Source organism: Meles meles, chromosome 12 (assembly GCF_922984935.1).
Source record: "Meles meles chromosome 12, mMelMel3.1 paternal haplotype, whole genome shotgun sequence".
NCBI lineage: Eukaryota > Metazoa > Chordata > Mammalia > Carnivora > Mustelidae > Meles > Meles meles.
Window position 1 is genome coordinate 48,416,473 of NC_060077.1, and position 25,107 is coordinate 48,441,579.

Genomic DNA, 25,107 nt, shown 5'->3' on the forward strand with positions numbered 1-25,107 from the left:
TTAATTGAGCTTGAAGGGATGGTCTGACATCTGTTACAAAAATACAAGGGAAGCCTTAGAACACCGCCTCAAGGAAAAGAAGTTTCAAGGAACGAACTGAGACCTGTTCGGGAATTTGAATGCACAGATACTGTTTCAATTTGGCCTTTTATTACTGCATTTTAATAAAAACACCCACTTTGGGGCACCTGTGTGGCTCAGTGGGTTAAAGCCTTTGCCTTTGGCTCCAGTCATGATCCCAGGGTTCTGGGATCGAGCCCCACATTGGGCTCTCTGCTCGGCAGGGAGCCTGCTTCCACCCTCTCCCACCCACCCCCACCCCTGCTTGCCTCTCTGCCTACTTGTGATCTCTGCCAAATAAATAAATAAATAAATAAACAAACAAACAAACAAACAAACAAACAAATCTTAAAAAAAAAAACCAAAACACAGCACTCACTTTGGGGCCTGACTCCCAGTGGTGAACATTAGAAGCCTAAACATCTTGGGACACCCCGGTGGCTCAGTTGGTTGAAGATCTGACTTTTGGTTTCAGCTCAGGTCATGGTCTCAGGGTCCTGACATGGAGCTCCTCCTCGGGCTCCCTGCTCAGCGGGGAGTCTCCTTGAGATTCTCTCTCCCTCTGCTCCTCCTACTCATGCTCTCTCTCTTTCTCAAAAATACATAAATACATCTTTAAAAAAAGAAAAGAAGCTCAAACATCTTAACTGTCAGAAGATGCAAAACACTGGGTAATAGTGAGAACCCCTCTACCCCTGAGAATTTTAATTCATTAAGGCCCATTGGTGTTTCATGTTTCCACGTTTTCTAGGACAGTGGTTCTTAAACAGTGCTGAGTTTTAGAATCCCTTGCTTTTACAAAGTAGAAATTCCTCTGCAGCACCCCAAATCCTAATCTAGCTTTTCCAGGAAGAAGTCCAGGCTTATATTTTGGACAAGTTTTCCAGATGATTCTGACATATGTCCCTTGTTCAGAACCGCTGCTCTCATTACTGGGAATCCCACTTAGTGGTTGGCAAACCCTTTCCCCCAAAGGGTGAGATGGTAAATACTTTTTGATATGTAGGCGAAGTTGCAAATACTTGATGTTGTTGTTGTACCAGGAAAGCGGCAGTGGACAACATGTACGTGAAAGATCTTGGCTGTGTCCCTGTAAAACTTTTTTTTTTTTAAAGATTTTATTTATTTATTTAACAGACAGAGATCCCAAGTAAGCAGAGGCACAGGGAGAGGGAGTGGGAAGCAGGCTCCTTGCTGAGCAGAGAGCCCTGTGCGGGGCTCAATCCCAGGACCCTGAGACCATGACCTGAGCCGGAGGCAGAGGCTTAACCCACTGAGCCAGCGCCCCATCTGTAAAACTTTCTTTACTAAAACAGGATGGATGTGGTTCTCAGGCCATCATTTACAGATTGTGGGATTATATCAGAATTTCTGGGTTTAGGATTCTATACCCAGGCAATTGCATTTTACCAGGAGATTCCAATGCAGCCAAGACTGAGAACCACTTTACTGGACACTCCATACGGTCAGTTCCAGACAGGTTGACTTGAAGCAGAACAGAGCAGTTTTGCAGATCAGAATGTTTTCATTATATTTCATGACCTTGGATATCATCGAGGTTTTCTGGGTCCAAGGGATCATTTACATCCACTTAAGATTTATTTCCAGGAAGTCAGTATATCATTGACATGTCTTCAAGGGGTCCTTTTGAAAAATGACGGCATATGCAAAACATACTCTAGAGAGACACCAGCCTGCAGTGCAGACACCTGCCTCTGAGTTCGAACAAAGAATGGGGGACCAGCAAACAACAGGGCAGAAACTTGCCCTAGGAGACTCAGGCCATGTGGGGATGATTATGTAAAGCTGCCCCTGTGGCCTGAAGACATGGGTGCCTGGGAGGTTTCTTGACAAATATCATGAAAAGGGTTTGAGTCCCCCCGTCACTATGTAATTAGCTACTTACCTTTGCCAGAGCTTTGAGGTCACTGTGATTGGGGCTGGAGGACATGCTCATGATGGGAACTCAGAGAATTGGGGTGAGAGCTGCTAAGACATGCTTTCCTGGCTGTGTCCTTCCCCGGGGCCAGGCATGTCATCTGCTTGGCGGGGTGGGCCAATCACTCTTGTCATGGAGACCTGTCAGATGAGGCTTAAAAGAGGGACAGGCAAATTCTGCCATCTCTGTTCCAAGGCTCTGCGTGGATGCCTGTAAAATAGAACTCAAGGAATGGTGTTTACTAAAAAGAATTGAAGGTATCCAAGAGTATATTTAGTGTTTTCTTCCTTCATTAAACATTTCCTGAGCACCTCGTCTGTACACACACAGGGCACAGTCCCTGCTCCCTGGAAGCTTCCAGTCCTGGGGGGAGACACAGGCAGGTAAACCGTTACAACAGCAGGAGCTAATGCTACGTCTGGGCGAGAACACAAAGCTGGGGAAGCCTGCAGGAGGGGCGTCCTTACAGAATGAAGGGAGGGAGGGAGGCAGGCAGGAAGGAGGAAGGTAGGAGTTGTGGGAGGGCTTCCCCAGAGCCGGAGAAGGAGGTGAGTTGTGGAGCGTGTTGGAGTTAGCGCAGAGGGACAGCTGAGGGAAGGCATGGGGACAGGAGCAGCGATGGCAGGAAGGTCGCTGGGGCTGATTCAGAGATAGGGAGGAAAAGTTCAGGGGGATGAGAGTCGACAGCCTAGAAGATTTTGAAGGCTTACTGTGTCATGCATGTCAAAGACATTGGGCTGTGTCTTGAAGGCATTGTGTCACCTTTGAGGAATTTAAGCTTGAAAATGATACGAGAAGTTTGGTGTTTTAGAAAGATCACTCCTGACACCAGTATGGGAAGCAGACAGCCTGGTTAGGAGGCTCTCAAAATAATCTAGGCAAATGAGGATGAAGCCCTGAACGAAGGGTCTGGAGCTCTGGAAGCAGGAGAAGATTCCAGAGACTTTCCTGAGCTATAAACCCTATGACCTGATAATGAGGTGTGGGGAGATGAGGGTCAGGGAAATGTGAGGGCGGCCTCCAGGTTCTGATTCTGTGTGGGACGATTTGCTAGGTAAGGAAGAAGAAATGTTGAAAGGTGAATTTCAGAAACAACTTAAAAAATGCTCAGGTACTAGATGCTTTCTTTCCTGTTTATAGGTGGTTGTAAATCAGGATTCTTTGGGCCTTGGAGCCAAAGTACCTTACTGTTTCAAGTATCAAGTATCTTACTGAGTTCCAATGCTTGGTTTTAGTGCCCAGACTGTAACCAACAGTACGACTTTCCCTTCCCTGTGGACTCACACAGTGGTCTCAGAGTTCCTGGAGGGTGAGAACAGAAACCACAAAACCTGTCGTGACCTGGGCTCAGAAGTCACACCAGAGCACTTTCACTTCCTTCTTTTTTTTTTTTTTTCAATATTTTATTTATTTGACAGAGAGAAATCACAACAAGGCAGAGAGGCAGGCAGAGAGAGAGGAGGAAGCAGGCTTCCTGCTCAGCAGAGAGCCCAATGTGGGGCTCGATCCCAGGACCCTGGGATCATGACCTGAGCCGAAGGCAGAGGCTTTAACCCACTGAGCCACCCAGGCGCCCCCTTTCACTTCCTTCTATGTGCCAAAGCATAAGTCACGAGGCCATTAAGTGATTTCAGTAATTTACGTGTTGTGAAAGGGGAGCCTGGTTGGCTCAGTCAGTTAAGCATCGGACTGTTGATTTCAGCTCAGATCATGATCTCAGGGTTCTGGGATCAAGCCCCACACTGGGCTCACACAGAGCATAGAGTCTGCTTGAGATTCTCTCTCTCTCTCTGCCTCTGCCTCCGCTCATGCTCTCTCTCTCAAAATAAATAAATAAAATCTTAAAAAGGTATATAAAGTGTTGTGAAAGACCAGCACAGCTAAGATAGAGAAGAAGAGAAGAGGAAGCCTATTGGTGCAGATGGGTTGAGGAAGACCTTCCTAGGAGTTGACTCTGAACTAAGAAATAAAGGACGAGAAAGAAATAGGAGAGGGGCATTACAGGGAGCGAGAACAGCTAGAGCAAAGGTCCTGAGGCAGGCAAGTAAGTGTTGGTTGAAGGGATTGGAAGGAGCTTGGCTGCTGGGAATGCCCTGTGCCTGGAGTGTTAAGAGAGATGACCCAAGTGTAACAGCCCCCCAAATCCACGGTGGGCACATAGTAGGGCTGAATTTATGTTGGTTTCTTCTAAAAAATGGAGGTAGAAGTATGTTAAATTCAAGATGGTCATTAGACAGGAATCTATTAAATTGAAGTTTTATTGCCCAAGGCTCAGATTTGGGAAAAACAAAAACAAAAACAAAGTGTTTCCCCAGGGGTAGGTGTTGAAAGATTGTAGCTGCTTTGCAAAACAATGCCCACCCTAAATGTTTCTTAATGACATCGCTGACCTTTCCTTCACATTTGTGAAGGAAATTTCCTGTTAATGAGTAGTGTTCTAGGTCAAGAATGTCTAGAAGCCATAGGTAACTCTTTATGTTTCCAGGACAGAACTGAGGGAAGGCAGGATCTGAGAAAGGAAGGAGGCAGGAGGCTCCCCCTCTGAGAATCCCTTCTCCTTGCAGGGTGTGACTGTGACTTGGAAGGCGTTCTCCCCGAAATATGTGATGCCTATGGCAGGTGCCTTTGCCGCCCTGGGGTCGAGGGCCATCGGTGTGATGCCTGCCGCTTGGGTTTCTACTCTTTCCCTATTTGCCAAGGTAAGGGGGCAGCACACAGCCCAGTGACGGTCCCTCGAGGTCAGGTAAGGGGGCAGCAGGCAACCCAGTGATCGTCCGTCCCACGAGGTCAGCTCCCTGCTGAGGAGATGCAGAGGCACTTGCTGGCACAGCTGTGTGGCCTGCAGGTTAGCAAGTGAGCTCCCGGCTTATAGATGCGAGTGACAGGTGACTGTCCCCCTACCTGGGCCGTGTCACCTCCCTTCTTTTGTCCTTCCCATCCTACCCTTCCTCCTCCCTGGTGGTCAGCGTGTGGGCTCTGGAGCTGCTCAGGTACGAATGCTGACTCCGGAAGGGACGTGGTAGCTGAGTGTTTAGGAGGCTGCTGGGCAGATGGGGAGAGGAGGCGGGCATGCCAGGGAGAGGGGCCAGCAAGCATGAAACCACAAATTTCTCCCCACCACGTGTTCTGTGGCAAGAGTCGCCAAAGGGGACAGAGGGTGGGAAGAGGAGGTGTCTGACCCAGTCCCTAGAGCAAAAGAGGAACGTCTTGAGTGTTGGGCGAATGAGTGAATGAATGAATGGGTTTGCCCAAGTGCTCCTCTGTCTCCCCACCCACTGCCCGCTGGCATTCTTCCCCCAGCGGCGGGGTGGGGGGAGGGAAGAGAAGAAGAGAGGATTATCTGTTGGGACTCAAGGCCGGAACTGAACCACCGCCCCCCACCCCCACCCCGGGTGTTATCAACAGACAGGGACTTGCACTCTGTCCTTAGGTGTTCAGCTCCACTATTAGGGCTGGAGGGAGGATCCAGGCGGGTCTTCCAAAGAGGCTCCTGATAGACCAACTAAGCCTAAAACCAGATTGCCGTAGATATCCCAGCTCTGGGACAGAAGGTCTGCGGTCCTGCTGCCTTGAGAGCTGTTGCCTGGTCCCCGGGAAGCCAGATGGAGCTCAGCTGTGGAAATGCACGGTAGATGTGGGAAGACAGCCTTCTCCTTACTCCCACCTTTCTGATCTTGTTCGAGTACTAATTATTTGCAAAACCAAGTTGGCATCCAGACATCCAGAGCCCAGCTCCAGGAGAATCAGGGGAAGTGCTGTTTGGAGCTTGCCAGCCCCGGAGAACAGCTGGAGGCTGTGGTCTGCCTTCAGTAATCTCATCCCCCAGGTCAGCCGCTAGGAAACCATGGAGGCAGGTGCAGGCAGGACCCACTCCCAGAGCTGGAGGCTGGAGTGGTGAAGCTCCAGGCTCACACTAGGTGTCCCTTGGGGCGAGTAGCTTACCCCGTCTGTTTCTGAGTTGCCTCATAATCCTACAGGTTACAGACTCACTGACTGCGACGCTCTTGGAGCCTGGGAAGCACTCAGTTGTATGGGAAAGGAAACGCTTCTTTTTCCTCTTGGTCCCCCGGCACACCCCGCTCACAGACCTCTATCCTCTGCCCCACTGTCTCAGCCTTTGCCCCTGGGAGCCAAGAAGCTCCTCCTCAACCAGAGAACTTCAGGATTAGCAGTTGGAATGCCCAGTGTGCTTCCAGTGGAAACATCCTTTCGGGTGATGCTCATGATCACATCATGTGAATCATACTGGAGGCAAATCCTGTTCACCGGCTTCCAGGGTCTTGCATGGCAACCTTGTCCTTGCTCCTGACATTGTTTCTGTGGAAATGTATCCCGGATCATGAAGTTGCACACACACGTTGGGGATGATTACATTTCGATTTTAAGCGGGAGACCCCGTGTGAGGAGCCAGTGGGAAGCAGAGGAGTGGAAACCCTCCATTGCAGACATCCACGACGGCCCAAGCCCAGAGGAGCTGATGGAGGGAGAAGGCAAGGTGATGGATGAGCCATGAAGACGAGGTCTTCACCAAAAGCAGGGGAAGGGTTGGGGAGCCAGGCTGTGTAGCTCACTCCCCTCCTGTAACAGGCAAGAATTTTCTCGCAGCTCTTTGTTTTGTTGACACTCCCCCCAATTATAGTATAGACGTAGACGTAAGCTGTTGGGGGGCAAGGCACAGACAGAATGTCTCATGTTAATTTCCCCATAATCTGCCGACATCCAGGTTGGTTCTGCTTCAGCTGCCATGCTCATGATTGGAAGTATCCCAAAGGCTTTCGTTTCCCCGCTGCTTACCAGCCCCAACTCCAGACTCTTTCTGCTAGAATGAATCACAAATATTCCAACCTAGTCATTCCCTTGGGCAAGGCTGTCAGATTGTGCCTTTATGTCTGTGGATATAAAGGTGAAGAATAATATAATATCTTAAGAATGTCCCTTTCCCCACATTGCTTCACTACTAGAATGAATTCATTTTAAGGCAGGTGGAAAATACGAAGGTGTATTCATGGCAGAGCAGAGGGAGGTGGGACTTCCAGAATGGCTGAGTAGGGAGCTCAGTGGGACTCTCTCTCCAACAAAACAAAACTATAGCTGGTAAAGAATTTTTAATAATCATTTAAAATCTCTGGAAATTGTCCTCAGAGCAAACGAAGAAACATTTATTTAAGAAAATCTCAATGTCAGTAAGATCAAGTCTGATTAAGATCCAGCTCTGTTATCCCCGGCACCCCAACTGTGTGTTTTAGAAGCTCTACCCTGGGCATGGACAGCCAAGAAGATGGGGTTCACTTTCTTCTAAATTCCTGTTCTGGGGCTCCACTGTCACCCGGGGACAAGTAGGCTGCTGGCATTTCTCATTGCCCCCTGGCTTGTGTCGTGCAAGCTGTATTCCAGGCAGGCTCAGCAGAGAGGACCGTGTCTTCTCGTTCTCTGCCCAGCCCCACCGGTATGGTGGAGACTACACCAAGCCCTGCGGATTGAAGATACTAGAGCCGGGTCACCCACACCCCAGCTGGCTCACAGAGCAGAGGTCCCAAGCTAGGCGAGGCAAGCTGAGACAACCAGGAGCGACCACTCCTGTGCCCGGTGCCTGCTCATAGAGCAGAGGTGTCACACCAGGAAAAGTGGGTCCCCATCTTCAAGTGTGGTGGTCTGGGGGCTCTGAACAGCCAGGAGGACAGGGAGGTCATAATGATAAAGAGGGAATTATTTTAACAGAGCGGGGCAGAGGGTGTCGCAAAAAACAATGTAGATCTTGGTGTGGAGCAGTGACAAGGAAGCTGTTAGCTGACAGCGGCAGAGCAACGGGAAGTTTAGTAGAGAGAATCAGAGGAAGTTCATCCAGGAAGAGCCTTCTGATGACACAGACAAGTCTGCAGTTTGGGAAGGTTGCGTGCGGGCACTGGATCGCACCTGTTCAGGAGGAGTCCCGTCAGACGCGGGGAAGACTCAGAAGCATCCCCATGCCACACACAAATCCATTATCAGAGGGTTGTAGCCACACCGGCAGAAGGGGTTTAAACATTGACCAAATAAGCTGCTCGGACACGGGGTAACTCCTAAGGAGAGGAGAGGGTAACTCCTAATGAGAGCGTAGTCATCGTGGGTTATCTAGAACTGTGTGGTGCCCAAGGCTGCGCCCTCTCAGGAGCAACCAGAGAGGAGGAATCCAAACTAGTGGTCCCTGGCTGAATGTAAGGGGAGAATGTGAATTTTCCACACTGCCATAGCCGCCTCCAAGCTATGCGCATATGCAATGGGACAGGGTAAAAATCTGACCGGCCAAGCAGGTTCAAGCACAGTGTTCAACCAACAGGTTGTATGTGTGGATCCAGGGGTGCCGCCGGGGAAGCCAGGCCAGAAGATAAACACAAGGGGCAGTGTCTGAGTGGGAACGTCAGAGGCTGGACATTGGAGGGGGAAGCAGACCTTGCAGATCTATTTCAGCCACGTCATTAAACAACCAACCAACCAAGCCAAGAACAATCCTGGTGTTGCTACAGTATGTTACCTAGAATGTGTCATTTTCATTTAAAAAAAAAAAAATGAGAGAGATGCAAAGAATCAGGGAAGTGTGACCCATATGAAGGTAAATAACAGCCCATAGAAACAGCTTTTGAATGGGCTCATGTGGTAAATTGGCGTGTGTGTGTGTATGTGTGTGTAGTGTGTTTATTGGGTCACAGTGTCCTATTTATTTCTTACTGTGGACGTAGCTATAAAAATCTGAAAGCTACCTATGTTAAATAATCCTGGAGGATTTTGTCTATGATTCTGAGTAGCTGGTCTCTTTTCCTTAATTCTACTCTTTGGTATTGTGGTTTCAGATTCTCAAATAGCTATTGTCTGAAAATCATGGAGTGTTTGGGTGAATTTAGGATCCCTCTTTCATCTGGAAATTGTTGCCAAGCAGATCGCAGCGATCTTCTGATAAACCCGTTTCACCTGGGCCAGTTTACAAGGCATAATTCCTTCCTAAACCTGTTCAGGGTGCAGGCAGCCACTCTCTTACCCTTTACACATTATCTACCCGACAGGAGTAGGAACCAAAGGGCATGAGGAGCTCATCTGAGATGCACACTCATTTCATCTTTCATCCATAGTCTTGCCTTTACTCTTCTGCCTTAAACCCAACAACAAGGAAGGAGGATATAAATGTTAAATGTTGATGCCCTGAGATTTGACCTTAAACTGGGTTTTGATTTAATGATTGCTTTCTTACCTAAGAGAGTTCGGAAAAGCCCTAGAACTTACTAGCATGTTCATGTAGGTACAGGGCGACATTCACCAGCACTGAGTGAAGTTGAAAAGAACCACGAGTTTAGTTACAGCAGGAGCTGTGTTTTTTTCAATACACGAATTATTATGACACTCCATGTCACCTTTATGTGGTTTAATTTGCACAGTTTCCTTAAAGGGGCACCATGATTCTGATTTGCTTATAGGAGCTTATAGGAGCTCTGCCCATTGAATCCTGGATTTCTATAATAAACCTCAAACTCCGGTCATTTTTTCCACTTAAAAATGACTGTTTTTTAAGTATCTGCCCTCATTCTTTGAACTGCAGAGCAGTATTACTCCATCTAGGTGGAATTTGGTTATCTGGCTCATGTATCTGGAGCAAAAATGAGAGAACCAGGCAGTAAGACCCCTCAACCCCTATTGCCTCTGTAAAGTGAAAAAGGACAGTTTCAAAGATCTGCGCTAAAATCCATGCATTTCACTACTAGAAGATCCCGTAGGCCCTCTCTTACCTATGTCTTTTTTTTTTTTTAAATAATTGTGCCAAATTTGGTTGTTTCTAAGCCACATGTGTGGTGAATTAGAAACATAGAAAGGTGGGGAGAACTGCTAAGACATCACAGTGACAGTAAGGGAGGAAACACAAAAGTAGACATGAAACTGAAGAAGTGTAACTGCTTGGGACTATTTGGTGAGAGGCAGATAGTCCTCCTCAACTCAGGAGGCACTGAGGAGGTACTGAGGATGTCACTGTTAGAATCAGGAAATGAATACCATAATAATGACTCTCGGTCATGATGTGGCAGTGAAATTATATCCAAAAACACATTTCAGGAGGATGGAATACCTAATACATTTGGTAAGAGCACTATTTTGTAAGAGTATTTTTAAAATGAGAACATCTTGGTGATTGGAGAGTCCATTTTGACTCCATAGTTTCATGTGACAGAAAACATAACCTGAACTGACTTAAGGCACAAAGAATTTGTTGGCTGTAATTGAATAGTTCAGGCAGCATTGGTTTCAGGAACAGGTTGATCTAGGGGCTCGAAAGATGTTGGCAGGGTCTGTTTTTCACCATCTTGCAAGCCTGTTCTCTGTAAATTGGCTTCATTTTGAGGTCTCAGATGGTGGTAAGATGGTAGCTGACACTTCTCAGACATACGTTGCTATAGACTGAATTGAGTGCCCTTTATTTATTTATTTATTTATTTTAAAATTTTATTTATTTATTTGACAGACAGCAAACACAAGTAGGCAGAGAAGCAGGCAGAGAGAGAGAGGAGGAAGCAGGCTCCCTGCTGAGCAGAGAGCCCGATGCAGGGCTCCATCACAGGACCCTGGGATCATGACCTGAGCCGAAGGCAGAGGCTTTAACCCACTGAGCCACCCAGGCGCCCCGTGAGTGCCCTTTAAATTCGTATGTTGAAGCCCTAACCTCCAAGCTGACTGTATTTGGAGTCAGGAAGTAATTAAGGTAAGTAATTGATCTGATAGGATTAGTGTCATTCTAAAAAGAGACACCAGTGAGCTTTGAAATATACTTTCTCTGCCATGTGAGGGCACAGCAGGAAGACAGCTGTCCGAAAGCCGGGAAGAGAGTACCCAGCGACCTCAAGTCTGCTGGCACCTTGATCTTGGACTAACCAACCTCTAGAACAGCAAGAAAGTAAACGTCTGTTGTTCAAGCCGCTCTGTCTGTGGTATTTTTTTACAGCAGCCTGAGCAGACTGACATCCATCCTTCCAGGTTCAAGTCTAGGGAAAAGTATGCGCTCCTCCAGGCCAAGTCTGGTTCTGATTGAATCATGTGCCCATTTCTGAACCACAGCCGGTGGCCGTGGAATGCCGGGCTCTGACTGGCCAAGCCCGAGTCTCCCCACATCCAGGGAACCACAACGAAGTCCACAGTCTGAACAGCGTGGGTGGAGTAAGGGGAAGAGCTGCCCCATCCCCACCCCCGGCCCCGCCACCGCAAACTCAGGATGCCGTAACCAAAACAGGCTGGCAGAAATGTGTGTCGCTGAAATCCACAGCTCTCTGAGAAAACCCCAAAGTGACCAGTCCTATAAGAGATTTGGAAGACCTATGAGGTTTAACTGCAGCATTTTTCTTCCCCCCCCCTTTTTTTTTAAGATTCTATTTATTTATTTGAAAGACAGAGATCAAAAGTAGGTAGAGAGGCAGGCAGAGAGAGAGGGGGAAGCAGGCTCCCCGCTGAGCAGAGAGCCCGATGCGGGGCTCGATCCCAGGACTCTGGGATCATGACCTGAGCCGAAGGCAGAGGCCCTAACCCACTGAGCCACCCAGGTGCCCCAGCATCTTTTTTTCCTAAGAAGATGTCCCCTGACATGAAAACTCTTTAATCAGACACTGTGCATAATGCAGTGTTCTTTGTTTAAATGATAGAGTCTGGATTTTTCAAAAAAATAAGAAGATATCTTCTCATTTATATTTTTGGTACAGTTGGCTTAGAGCTCTGCTTCCAAAGCCAAATAGAGCCCTCTGAGCTCACCGGCCAAAAGGCAAACCACAGAAACATGAGACTGAGAAGGTGTGCCGAGGGCTGCAGAAAGGAGCCGGGGGAGAGCAGCAGGTGCTCCCTGGCCCCCTGGGTGAATGTGTGCAGCCAGCCTCTGCTGGATTCTGTCTGGTTCAAAGTCGTGGCTCAAGTGGAGGAAGGGCTCACACAGTGAGGCAAAGGGACAGGCACATTGTGCCCTTGTGGAGAAAGCATAGTTCAGGCTTTGGAATTCAAGCAGCAGGCTCGAGGGGAGCAGATCACCTCAAGTCCTGTCTCGGTGGACCCTGCCAGACCACATCCAGCCCCAGAGGAGCCCACCACTACTGTTTTCCAAGTTTTGCAGGAGAAGCACCATCCGCCATATTCCTGGCATGTTGTGGGCATGCACCTTGAAGCTTGTGTTCCATTTGGACCACTAGGTTCTGGAAGAATTCTGTCTGTGATAGTCTCTCTTCTTTTGCTCTTTCCTTTTTCCAACAGCTTTTATGATCTTTTTAAGATTTTCCCTTGGGGGTGGCTTTGAGGCTAGTGCCCAAGGCTCAGACTCACTGAAATCTGAGCTTCGTCTAGCAATGACGTCCAACCCAGTATTTTAATTTGTGGGTTTTTTTTTTTCTTAAGATAAAACGGATTCCTTGGCCACTGAATTTTAGAATAAAATCAACATGACCCCCAAATGCTACATCAGATGGTCCAGTGTAGTCTAGCCAAAATAATGTTCTTATGGCTTTGCTCTATATTGTGTCAAAGATTTAAAAAATCTTCTTGAGGAGGAACTTTAAAACCCTTCTAAGTTGTTCTTGCCAACGGTGTCCTGCATTCATGTTTCGCATTAACTTAATTTGCTCCAGACTTCCCTAAATACAATGCCGTATTCTCATTTTAGTTTCCACTCACGCAAATGCCCTGCAGTTTTCTTTTTGATAGGTGGAAGTCAAATTGTAGATAGGAGACCCCAGTGGAGAACTGTCTGTATGTATTTAGAACTTGTGTTTACCTTGATATCTGATTTACCTCTTTATTCTCAATGATACCATATAACTGTAATTCAGTTAACTTAGTCCTTTGGGGGATTACTGCCCCCTTTTCCTCCTCCCACCACACCCCCACTTTTCCTCTCCCCTCCATTCCTCATTCCTGCTTTCCTCTCCTTCATGTTTCTCCTCCTCCCTCTCCCTTCCTTCCCTGGTGCAGCACCTGGTCAGCCCTTAGAACAGCGGCTAGGAGGGAGTGGGCTGTGGAGACAAGGGTTTCTCCCATGACTGGGAACCAAAGGAACCAAGTGCAGCTGTTCCCCAGCCTCAACAACACTCACCTGACCCAGGGCCAGGAACTGTCCCCATTGGAGTTTGCTATAGTCCTTGGGTTGTGGTGACAGGTCTTTCCTTAGAAAACTAGAAAAAGGTCACCAGAGCAAGATTAACCTCCTTCCACCTGTCAGCACAGTCCCATGAATCAGACAGAACAGCCAAGAAAAGAGGCCAAATGGCCCCTGCTAATGACGATGGTGCTGCAGGGAAGGTTTCTGGCTCAGGATGGTTCTGGGAGACCCCCACCCCGCTCTTCCAAGAGGGGAGACAGAACTCTAGGGCTGGACATAGGGGGACGTCTGAAGGCACGTTCCCTGCAAATGGGTCTTGAACTGGCCCTTCACTTTGAGTTCAGTTTTTGTCTAGGAGAACATCGAGGGGGTTGGTTGGAAGAACCCCAAGGATCTTCTGTAGATTGAGTCTGCTCCAGGCCAGGTTAACCTGAGAGGTGGGGGGGGGGGGGGCAATGCTGTGTTATCAACTGTTGGCTTTGTGGCTCTGGCTGGAGAAGGTGCCAGCCTATGTTTCCAACAGAAGGCAAAGCTCCAAAGTCATGGGCAGTATCAGCATCCTGGAAGCAATAAGGAGTAACATTTACCTTGTCGGTAGAGCCTCACCTCACCCGGTGGGCTTATTAACTGCTGGAGAAGAGGACGGCGTTACTCATACAATATCCGCCTCTTGGCAGTGCTGCAGGGCTCAGTAAGGGAGTGCATGCCAAGAACCTGCACAGGGTGGACGGAAGGAAGATTCTAGTCGCTCCTTATTCTTTCAGTGAACAAATGTCTGTTCAGCATATACTGGGACCGGGGCTGTCTGTGATGCTGGAAGACACAGGGGAGTACAACAGACACAGTCTTTGTCCCTTTGGAGCTCTTCTGTCCTTAGTGTTGATACTCTTTGGGGTTTATAAAAATGTCTGTCTTAAAGCTGAACCGAGGCGGAGACGAGAGGTAAAAATACTCCAGAAACTTCAAAGGACTGGGACCAACACAAAGAGTGGCATGAAAGTGTTTGCAAGACATCACAGTATTTCCAAGAGGGAGGAGGGGTTGCCAGTGTTGAGGTTTGGGTTTGGAATCTGGCAGCTGTCACTGCTAGTTGGATTGAAGTGAGACGTGTGATGCCAGATGGAGTAATTGGTGCTTTAAAACAGCGTATATGCCTTTAAGGCTGGGTCTTTGTTTTCATCTCTGGAGGGTAACTGTTTCCTGAGGCTTCCTAGACAACCTCTATGCCCTGAGGAGTCAGGGGCCATGTCCCCCACATTACGCTGGTTGGAACTGCCTCTGCCGGTCAGCCCTAGCTGCCTGCCAGTGTTTTGGGATTTTTGTTTTGTTTTTTTGCATTTGCTATCCTTTAAGACAGAAAGAGCAGAAAGAGCTTATGTTAATCAGAGCTCTCCAGAGAAACAGAACCAGTAGGATGTAGGTGTGTGTGTATATATGGGGAGAGATTTATTTTAAGGAATTGGCTTCCATGATTGTGGGGGCTGGCGAGTCTAAAATCCGCAGGGTAGGCTGGTGGGCTGGAGACCCAAGGAAGAATTGTTGTGGCGCCTCAGATCCCATGGGCAGGGTTCGTTCTTCCTTGGGACCCTCTGTCTTTCTCTTAAGGCTTTCAACTGATTGGATGAGGTCTTCCCCTCACTGTGGAAGATGACCGGCTCTACTCAAGGTCAACTGATTGAAATATTAATTATATCTTTAAAAAAAACAACTTTCCCAGCAATACCTAGATTGCTGCTGGCCAAACATCGGAGCTTCATGGTGTGGCCGAGTTGGCATTATAAAAATTAACCATCCCAGAGCCCAAGAACGTTTCCTCAGTAAAGTGCCCCTTGGTAGGGCCATGATCTCCGCAGACAGGCCCAGGGGGATCGAGGGGCCGTGGAAGAACACTGAGCCAGAAGGCAGTAGGAGATCGGAGTCCTTCGCCTGCTGTCTGCCATAAGCAGGCTGAGTGGCACTGGGCACGTGTCTTCATTTCTCTGACTGGTTCTTGGCAGTGGTGGGGGTGAGGGTGGGGGAGGTGCTTTGTACTGTGTCAGTAGCTCCCTGGCCCCGTTTCCGGATTGAGCTCTCCGAGGTCAGCGAATGTCTGTGTGTTTTTCCTAATTACCTCCACGCCCATATAGCGGGAATTTGCATTTGGGTCTCCCTGGCCCGCCTCTGGGCTCTATCCGGGCCCCACACCCTGCTGCCCTGGGTCTGACTGATGTCTTTTTCTCCAGCCTGCCAGTGTTCGGTCCTTGGCTCCTACCAGACGCCCTGCAACCCGGTGACGGGACAATGTGAATGCCTTCCGGGGGTTACAGGACAGCGATGTGACAGGTGTCTCTCAGGAGCCTATGATTTCCCTCACTGCCAAGGTAGGGAAGACATCAGAATGACAGAGGGCGGGCCCCTCTGCGAAATGCGTGCAGCCAGTCTCCCAGACAAGCCCAGATAACCCACCACTCCTCTCCTGGACACACTTGACCCTCATTGGCCTGGTTCCTCCCCAGTTCAAGTCCATTACAAATGCATGTATCAGACAATGTGTCCTCAAAGGAAACCAGAAACGATTCATTCTTTAAAAAAATCTTAAATTATTTAAATTAAATATATAAATAAATAATTATTTTAAATTATTTAAATAATTTTAAAATTTAAATTATTTAAATTAAGTCTTATAAATTTATATTTCTAGATTTGCATGTCAATTCCTTTGTATAACAGTGTGGTCAAGGGGACCCCTCTGAGCTATACCAAGTGTTCTTTGACTCCTTCCTTCTTCCCAAGGCATCCTGGCTTCTCTCTGGTTCCAGGCTCACAGCACGAATGCTGACTGCTCTGTAATCCCTGAGAGGTGACTCGAGCAGGTCTCCTTGCTGGCGGGCAGAGCGGGACCTATGCTGTGTTTCTGCCCCTCTCTCCTTGCTGCCCTTGGCCTCCTGGGGGCATTGTTCTCCCACAGCACAGGTGCCAGGGGAGGGGGGTGACCTAGAGTCAATCTGGGAGAAACACTGCCACTGTCTTGGGCCATCCTCACTACTTACCCCCCCCAATCCCCCCCAGCTGGTGGGAGACTCTGACACTCTGCCGTGCTCTGTGGCAGGGGGCCCAGAAATAAGTTGCCCGTCACATCTCCCCACGCTCCTGGGGGCTTATAGCCTCCAGTGGCGAGGGTCGCCGGCAGCGGCTCTAGGGGCCCCTTTCTTTGTTGAGAATAGGTATTTGAGGAAGGCTGCACCAGACTTTCCGCTTGGAGGTTTTGATTTTCTCTGACTCCTTCCTGCTCTCGGGAGCACTCTGAGCTCTGCATTCCCAGCTGTCTGAAGACAGGGCCACAGCGCCTTCCTGATTGCCCAGAATCCCACTCAGCAGAATCCTCAAGACACTGGGTTTTCTTGCTGGTAGAAATTGTAGCCAGTGTTCAGAGGGGCAGTTGGCTTTCGAGAAGGCTCAAAGGTCCCCAGGGTGCAGGGCTGTCCCGGGTGTGTCCGCTCACCTCCAGCGGGTCAGGAGAGGAAGGAAGCATGGTGGCTTTCAGGGCAGAGGGCTGGGACAGCTACCATAATTCCTCCAGAGCCAGATGGCCACAGTGGTCAGCCTGGGCAGGAGGCAGAGGCCGGGCATGGCCAGGTTGGAAAACGGTAAAGAGGCGGAAGGCTGTGTTCACTCTTACAGAGGAAGAATGTGAGGGAACATCCAAACAGAAAAGGAGAGACATGTGCAATCATCAAGGGACAAGCTGAAAACAGAGGCGTCAAAGGCAAATGTCTGACACAATAACTTACAAGAAAACAAGATCCTATTATGAGGTTATTTAAGTTACTGGAAAAACCAGGCTCAGGCAGGCTTACCCAAACCCTCTTCCTTTCTAACCATACTGCTGTAGAATGGTAATGCTGAGACATTGCAGGATCCCACTGCATTGAAGAGAGATTCTATTGGGCTTGTAATACCATATTGACTAAGGCAGGAAAACAAACTAATTCATTGTAGAAATAATTTTAGTACAGGTGGGGAACAAGAGGATTGTGATAATTAAGGAATTAAGTCTTGGTTGTCTAAAAAAATTGTGCTTACCAAATCCTGTGGCTTCTATTCACTGGGCAATTAAAAAGTTTCTTGGTAGAATATCGCCCTCTTCTGGACAGTCCTAAAGACGTTCAAAATTCTGGAGTGTCGTTTCCCCAATCTCCTTCATTGTCAGTCAGAAATGAACTTTATAGGAGTAGGCAGAGGATGGAGTTAAGTGGCCAAAGGGGGTGATTTGGGGATTAAAGACCCTAAAGGTTATTTAGGGTGTGCCTTTTTCTGAATTACACGCAAAATCCTTGCCACCTATCTATCAAGAAATACAAATGTAGGTGCATTGTTTTTGAAAACAAATAAAACTTTTTAAAATGTGAAACATCAAAACAAGAGACAGACATAAAAACAGCAGGCATTTAAAATATTTCTAAATCATGTTCAGACTTCACAGGTCGCTGTGATCCAGCCGGTACCCTGGACTCCAATTTGGTAAGCAGAGGATTATAAAAGGGATACAATTCTTTTTTTTTAATTTAAAATTTTTATTTTTTTATTTTATTTTACTTTTTTTAAGAAACAGGCTCTTTTTTTTTTTTTAATTTATTCATTTGACAGACAGAGATCACAAGTAGGCAGAGAGAGAGGGGGAAGCAAGCTCCCCGCTGAGCAGAGAGCCTGATGCGGGGCTCGATCCCAGAACCCAGGGATCATGACCCAAGCCGAAGGCAGAGGCTTTAACCCACTGAGCCATCCAGGCGCCCCTAATTTAAACTTTTTAAAAAATTTGACAGAGAGAGAGAGATCACAGGTAGGAAGAGAGGCAGGCAGAGAGAGAGGGTGAAGCAGGCTCCCCGCTGAGCAGAGAGCCTGATGTGGGGCTCAATTCCAGGACTCTGAGACCATGACCTGAGCTAAAGGCAGAGGCTTAACCCACTGAGCCACCCAGGTTCCCCAGGGATACAATTCTAACTGATGTATCTGGATACATATTAGAGACTAACGCACAGGGGAGCGTCCCAAAATTAAAAGTAAATTCAAATAAGACCCAAAGCCAAATTGTGAAAGAGGTCATTGTTCTTGTTCAAAGTGCATATGTGATATTGTGAATACCATGGTATTCTGATGAGGTTTCTAAGTGCTTTAGAAATGATCTGTCTTCTTAACTTCCAAGCCTGGAGGTGGTGGACCTCCAGGCATTCAAGGGACAGTGGAAGAGAAGTTCTGCATCCTAACAATGAGACAGTGACCCTTGCATCTTACAAATTACTTTCAGATAAACATCATTGTCTACTGATCCTCAACATGTTAAATACTCAGATACCTTTCTATTTAAAGGAGTAATTCATGCTGTCCCAGGATCAACAGATAAGACAGTGTTAACAATAAAAGTGTTTTTAAATGTTTCTTTTCCTGAAACATCAGAAATGAAAAATGAAAATGTCCAATTTTGTTTGAACCACAAACATGGATTATGTGTAGAAAAAAATAAGTGAAGAATAAAACAAAAGCCTTGAGCTGTCTGTTGAAATCAACACAGTACTTTTTTCCCCTCTGGCTACATTTAATTACTTATCCAAAATATAATTCTGTGACAAGCTTTGTTCAGAACATATGTTTGAAAACATGTCTTAATTTTGAGATGTCAAGTGTTAGTTTGCTTTTCTTTCAAAGGGATATTGCCAATGCAAGGCTCATGTGGAAAGTCCTTCTTGTAGCATCTGCAAACCATTATATTGGAATCTGGCCAAAGAAAACCCCAATGGATGTTCAGGTGAAGTTTTTACACATAATAATTTATGATATTGCAAATTCCTCTTAATTTTCCCTACTTTGGTGACTAAACCCACGGAAGAGCTATTTATTTAGTAAGTTCAATTTGTCTGAAATTTTGCATAAATGTTTTGATGTTTTTTTCCCCTCCTTTTGGCAGAACTTCTGTCGTTTTGAAAATCTCAGCAAGGGATTTATATCCCGTTTCCATATGTATTTTGGTGTTTGCAAAGGCAGCTACTTGATAAGTGGTTTATACTGCCTTCTTTTTTATGCTCCCCTTTCAGGTTTGGTTTTATTTTCATTTTATGCTTAGATTGAAGCCAGGACAGGAACTTTACATCATCAAGCTAAAGGTGGCCAAGTGGAGTGAATATGTCCTTAAGTAGAATGTCTGTCTTTCTTTCTTTCTTTTTTTAAAGATTTTATTTATTTATTTATTTATTTATTTATTTATTTATTATTTGAGAGAGAGAGTGCGAGCGCACGAGCAGAGGGGAGGGGCAGAGGGAGAAGTAGAACCCGACTCCCCACTGAGCAGGGAGCCTGACATGGGCTCAATGTGGGGCTCGATCCCAGGACCCCGGGATCATGACCTGAGCCAAAAACTGATGATTAACCGACTGAGCCCCCCAGGTGCCCCTGGAGTATGTTTTCATGTAAGCATATCAGTAATGACCTTGACATTAGAATCATTTAAAAATCCCATGCTGTTGGCAACCTCTGTCTTAGAGTGGTCATAAAGTAGCCATTACTCCTTGTATGTGGGTGTTTTCGATCTGGTGGTTCCACTGACCCAGAAAGCTGTCCCATTTTAGGCTTCAGTGGAGCAAGCCGGAATTCTGGTGAGGTTTGCCTGACAGGGACCACACATGCCACATGGCTGCTGTGTCACATTTCCAGCAGCCTTGGTCCAAGGATGCTATCTTCTCTTCACAGAATGCCGGTGCCATGTGGCGGGAACAGTGAGCGGAATCGGAGAGTGTGGACAGGTAACGCGGCCCGTTGTCCCTAAACCAGTGCAACATTAGAGCAGGGGATATTGGGGTGTCTATGGGAAGAGGTTAGTGCCTCTGTGACTGTAGGGGGCATGCTAACCTCCCTGGACACTTTCAGACCTTTGCTAACTGCTTCATATTATAATACAGCGAGTCAGTTTTCAATCTTAAAGACTAGCAAATTGTGCGATCTTACCAAACTTTGTCATTGGGCTTATTCTGCAGCGAGATGGTGACTGTCACTGCAAGTCCCACGTCAGTGGCGATTCCTGTGACACGTGTGAAGATGGATATTTTGCTTTGGAAAAGAGCAATTACTTTGGGTGTCAAGGTAAATAGTTCCAGTGGGTCCTGAGGAAGGTCAGTGTTGATGGGCAAACACCAGCAGGAGATCCTCTCTTCCGAGTTCCCTTGTCTTCATGCAGTCTTTCTGATGGGATGGGACCAAAAAATCCTGTTCCAGGGAGTGTGGCCAAATACTCAGTCGAGATGAATAATGAACTGAAGTTGTAGTCTTTCCCTTCTCCTAGCACATTGTTGGTTTAATTAGAGAAAACATCATTGGGACGGAGGGGGAGGCGCCTGTTAATTTCGTAAATGACATCAAGACAGTCAATTGGAAGATGTATTTTGTATTATCAAATCAGCTCGCACCAGATCTTAGCGGTAACGCTGTGGTAAATACACCTGCAGGCGTGTGGCCCCCAAGGCTGCTGTTGCCTCCTCCTCACAGACTCTCGGTAGCAGACGTTGGTTACGAGAGCGCCACCTGCTAAATCGTGGTTCGCTCCTGGCCCCTTGTGCTGGACAGCAGTGTTGGGGCTGACCTCCAAGAGCACCTCCAGCTCACACGTGGGCCTTGGGGGGCACCTCCCATGTCGCTCTGGGAGGTCCCTATGTATTTCTAACATCCACAGGCTATGAGATGTGACAGGAGTAAGAAGCAGCCCCGTCCTTACCGGTTTCTGCTTCTCCATTTCTACATGAAGATGCTTTGATGGCTCACTGCTGTTGTTCTCTGACCTTCAGGGTGTCAGTGTGACGTTGGTGGGGCCATCAGCCCCCTGTGCAGCGGGCCCTCGGGAGGATGCCGTTGCCGAGAGCATGTCGTGGGGACGACGTGCCAGCGGTGAGTCTCCAGGGCGGGCCCCTCCCGTACTGCTGGGCTGGAAGACTCACAGAGAGTCCCGGCTGTGCCGACGGTTCTGGTGAGGAGACAAGAGGACAGAGGAAGCTGTACTGTCCTGGGAGATCTGGACACTGGTCAGTGGGCCCAGTTAAAGCTGGAGGGAAGGTTGCCCTAAAGACATCCGCCTCCCTGGAAAGTTCCCACAGGTACGAAAAGCCAGGTGGACAGGACTAGAGCTGGACGCTTGAGGGGGGTTCCCGTGGCGGAACCTCTGTGTGAAAGTCACAGCTGGGAGGGGCCCGGCGAATGGGCAGGCTCCTGGGCCCAGTTGATTCAGGCTCAGCTTCTCCCTTGGGACCCATGACTGAAGGCAGGAGAGGCCGAGTTCATTACACTGGGTGCGGTGGGAGGGAAGGCAAAGAAAGCTCTAGAAGCGGGATGAAGTCCCTCATCTCCTGCAGAAGCTAATTAAAATGAACTGTAGGAACAGGGGAGTGAGTGGAGACTGAGCTCCCAGAGGAGCTGTCACAGGGACGACCACTTCCTGCCTCCGTGTCCTGTCATATTTAACAATCTCTAGGTTTAAAAAAAAAATTTCAATTCCAGTATAATTAACATACAATGTTATATGAGTTTCAGATGTAAAATACAGTGACTGAACAATCTTATACATTACTCTGCTCGTCATGATAAGTGCGCTCTTCATCTCTTTCACCTGTTTTACCCATCCCCCACCCATCTCCCCTCTGGTCACCCCCAGTTTCTTCTCTGTAGTTAAGAGTCTGTGGTCTGGGGGGTTTTTTGTTTGTTTGTTTTTTAGTTTGTCTCTTTTTCCTTTGTTTATTGGTTTTGTTTTTAAAATTTAAAATTTGTTTATAAAATCATATGGTATTTATCTTTTTCTGACTGACTTATTTCACTTAGTGTTGTATCTTATCCTCCAGAGCTATCCATGTTGTAGCAAATGGCAAGATTTCATTCTTTTTTTAAATGGCTGAATAATACTGACCATATACATACACACATACCACATCTTTATCTGTTCATCTATCGGTGGGCACTTGGGCTGCTTCCGTCACTTGTCTATTGTAAATAATGCTGATATAAACTTAGGGGCGTATGTGTCTTTTCAGGTTAGTATTTTCCTAGTTTGGGGATAAATAGCCAGAAGTGGAATTACTGGCTTTTATGGTAATTCTATTTTGAATTTTTCAAGGAACGTCCATACTATTTTCCATAGAGGCAGCTCCAGTTTTCATTCCCACCAACAGTGCCAGAAGGTTCCTTTTTCTCCACATCCTGGCCAACACCTGTTGCTTCTTATGTTGCTGATTTTAGCCATTCTGACAGGTGTGCTTCTCGTTGTGGTTTTGATTTGCATTTTCCTGGTGATGAGTGATGTTGAGCATCTTTTCATGTGTCTGTTGGCTGTCTGCAGGTCTTCTTTGGAGGAATATCTGTTCGTGTCTTCTTCCTATTTTTAAATTGGATTATGTGTTTTTTTTTGGTGTGGGGTTGTATAAGTTATTTATATATTCTGGATGCTAGCCATTGATAAGATACATCATTTTCCAATAACTTCTCCCATTCCACAGGTTGAATTTTAGTTTTGTTGATTGTTTCTTCTGCCTTGCAGAAGCTTTTTATTTTGTTTATTTTTGCTTTTGTTTTCCTTGCCTCAGGAGACATGTCTAGACAAATTGCTATGGCCAATGTCAGAGAAATTACTGCCTGTGCTCTCTTCAAGGATTTTGATGGTTTCAGGTCTCACATTTAGGCCCTTAATCCATTTTGAGTTTATTTTTGTATATGGGGTAAGAAAGTGGTCCAGTTTCATTCTTTTGCATGTAGGTGTCCTGTTTCCCCAACACTGTTTGTTAGAGAATTTTTTCCCCCATTGCGTATTCTTGCCTCCTTTGTTGAAGACTAATTGACCACATAATTGTGGGTTTATTTCTGGGCTCTCTATTATGTTCTGTTGATCTATGTGTGTGTTTTTGTGCCGGTACCAGTGTGTTTGATGACTACGGCTTTGTAGTGTATGTTGAAATCTCGGATCGTGATACCTCCAGTTTTGTTCTTTTTCAAGATTGCTTTGGCAATTTGGGGTCTTTTGTGGTTCCATATACATTTTAGGATTATTTGTTTTCGTTTTGCGAAAAATACTGTTGGTATTTTGATAGGGATTGCCTTAAATGTGTAGGTTGCTTTGGGTAATACAGACATTTTAACAATATTTGTTTTTTCAATCCATGGGCATGGAATGTCTTCCCATTTCTCTGGTCCTCTTCAATTTCTTTCATCAATGTTTTCTAGTTTTCAGAGTACAGGTCTTTATCTCTTTGGTTAAGGTTATTCCTATATATCTTACTATTTTTGGTATAATTATAAATGGGACTGTTTTCTTAATTTCTGTTTCTGCTACTTCATTAATAGTGTATAGAAATGCAATGCAACTTTACTGACTTCATTTATTAGTTCTAGTAGTTTTGGGTGAAGTTTTTAGGGGTTTCTATATATAGTACCATGTCATCTGCAAATAGTGAAAGTTTTTACCTCTTCCTTACAAATGTGGATGCCTTTTAGTCCATTTTGTTGTCTGATTGCTGTAGCTAGGACTTCCAGTGCTATGTTAAATAAAACTAGTAAGAGTGGACATCTTTGTCTTGTTCCTGAGCTTAGGGAGAAAGTGTTTTTCTCCATTGAGTATGACGTTTGCTGTGGGTTTTTCATATGAGGCCTTTATTATGTTGAGGTATGTTCCTGTAAACCTACTCTGTTAAAATTTTTTATCATGAATGAATGTCCTACTTTGTCAGATGTTTTTTCTGCATCTGTTGAAATGATGATATGGTTTTTATCCCTTCTGTTATTGATGTGATATATCACATTGATTGATTTGCAAATATTGAACCACCATCGCATCCCAGGAATAAATCCCACTTGATTGTGCTGAATGGCTGTTTTAATGTACTGTTGGATTCTGTTTGCTAATATTTTATTGAGGATTTTTGCATCAATGTTCACCAGAGATCTTGGCTTGCGGTTGTATCTGTGCGTGTGTGTGTGTGTGTGTCTAGTTTCTTTACCTGGTTTTGGTATCAGGGTAATGCTGAATTCATAGAATGAATTTGAAAGCTTTCCTTCCTCTTTCATTTTTTGGAATGGTTTGAGAATAGGTATTAACTCTTCTTTAAATGTTTGGTAGACTTCAGTCTGTGAATTCATCTGGTCCTGAACTTTTCTTTGTTGGGAGTTTACTTTGATTACTCGTTCAATTTCATTGCTGGTAATCAGTCTGTTCAAATTTTCTATTTCTTCCTGATTTTGTTTTAAGAGGTTATATGTTTCTAGGAATGTATCCATTTCTTCTAGGTTGTCCAGTTTTTTTGGCTTATGATTTTTCACAATATTCTCATATAATCCTTTGTATTTCAGTGGTGTTGGTTGTTTTTTCTCCTCTTTGATTTCTGATTTTGTTCATTTGACTCTGTCTCTCTCTCCAATGATTCCGTTTAAGGTTTATCAGTTTCATTGCACTTTTCAAAGAACCAGCTCCTGGTTTCATTGATCTGTCCTATTGGTATTTTTGTTTCTATTTCATTTATTTCTGTTCTGATCTTTAGTATTTCCTTCCTTTTGCTGGGTTTGGGTTTTGTTTGTTCTCCTTTTTCTAGCTTCTTTAGGTGTAACATTAGGTTGTTTATTGAAGATTTTTCTTGCCTCTTGAGGTAGACCTGTGTTGCTGTAAGCTTCCTTCCTAGAACAGCTTTTGCTGGATCCCAAAGATTTTGGAACTTTGTGTTTTTATTTTCTTTTGTCTCCATGTAATATTTTATTTCTTCTTTGATTTCTTAAGTGACCCATTCATTGTTTAATAGCATGTTATTTAACCTCCATGTATTTGTGTTCTTTCCAGATTTTTTCTTGTGGTTGCTCTCTAGTTTCATAGTGCTGTGGTCAGAAAATGTGCATGGTATGACTTCGATCTTTTTGAATTTGTTGAGGCTTGTGTTGTGGCCTGATATGTGATCTGTTCTGGAGACTGTTCTATGTGCACTTGAAAAGAATGTGTATTCTGCTGTTTTAGGCTAGAATGTCCTGAATATGTCTG

At 46.0% G+C, this 25,107-nt stretch overlaps 1 protein-coding gene across 2 annotated transcripts in view; it reads left to right on the forward strand.

Moving 5' to 3' along the window:
* The window catches only part of LAMA3 (laminin subunit alpha 3), a 268,973-nt gene that overhangs the window by 105,169 nt on the left and 138,697 nt on the right, over window positions 1-25,107 (forward strand). For both annotated transcript variants that reach the window (XM_046025313.1, XM_046025314.1), the window contains 7 exons: window positions 4,564-4,698; window positions 15,308-15,445; window positions 17,539-17,585; window positions 18,768-18,867; window positions 19,806-19,858; window positions 20,090-20,195; window positions 20,894-20,993. In XM_046025313.1, the coding sequence (XP_045881269.1) occupies window positions 4,564-4,698; window positions 15,308-15,445; window positions 17,539-17,585; window positions 18,768-18,867; window positions 19,806-19,858; window positions 20,090-20,195; window positions 20,894-20,993 (679 nt within the window). The remainder of the gene's footprint in view (window positions 1-4,563; window positions 4,699-15,307; window positions 15,446-17,538; window positions 17,586-18,767; window positions 18,868-19,805; window positions 19,859-20,089; window positions 20,196-20,893; window positions 20,994-25,107) is intronic.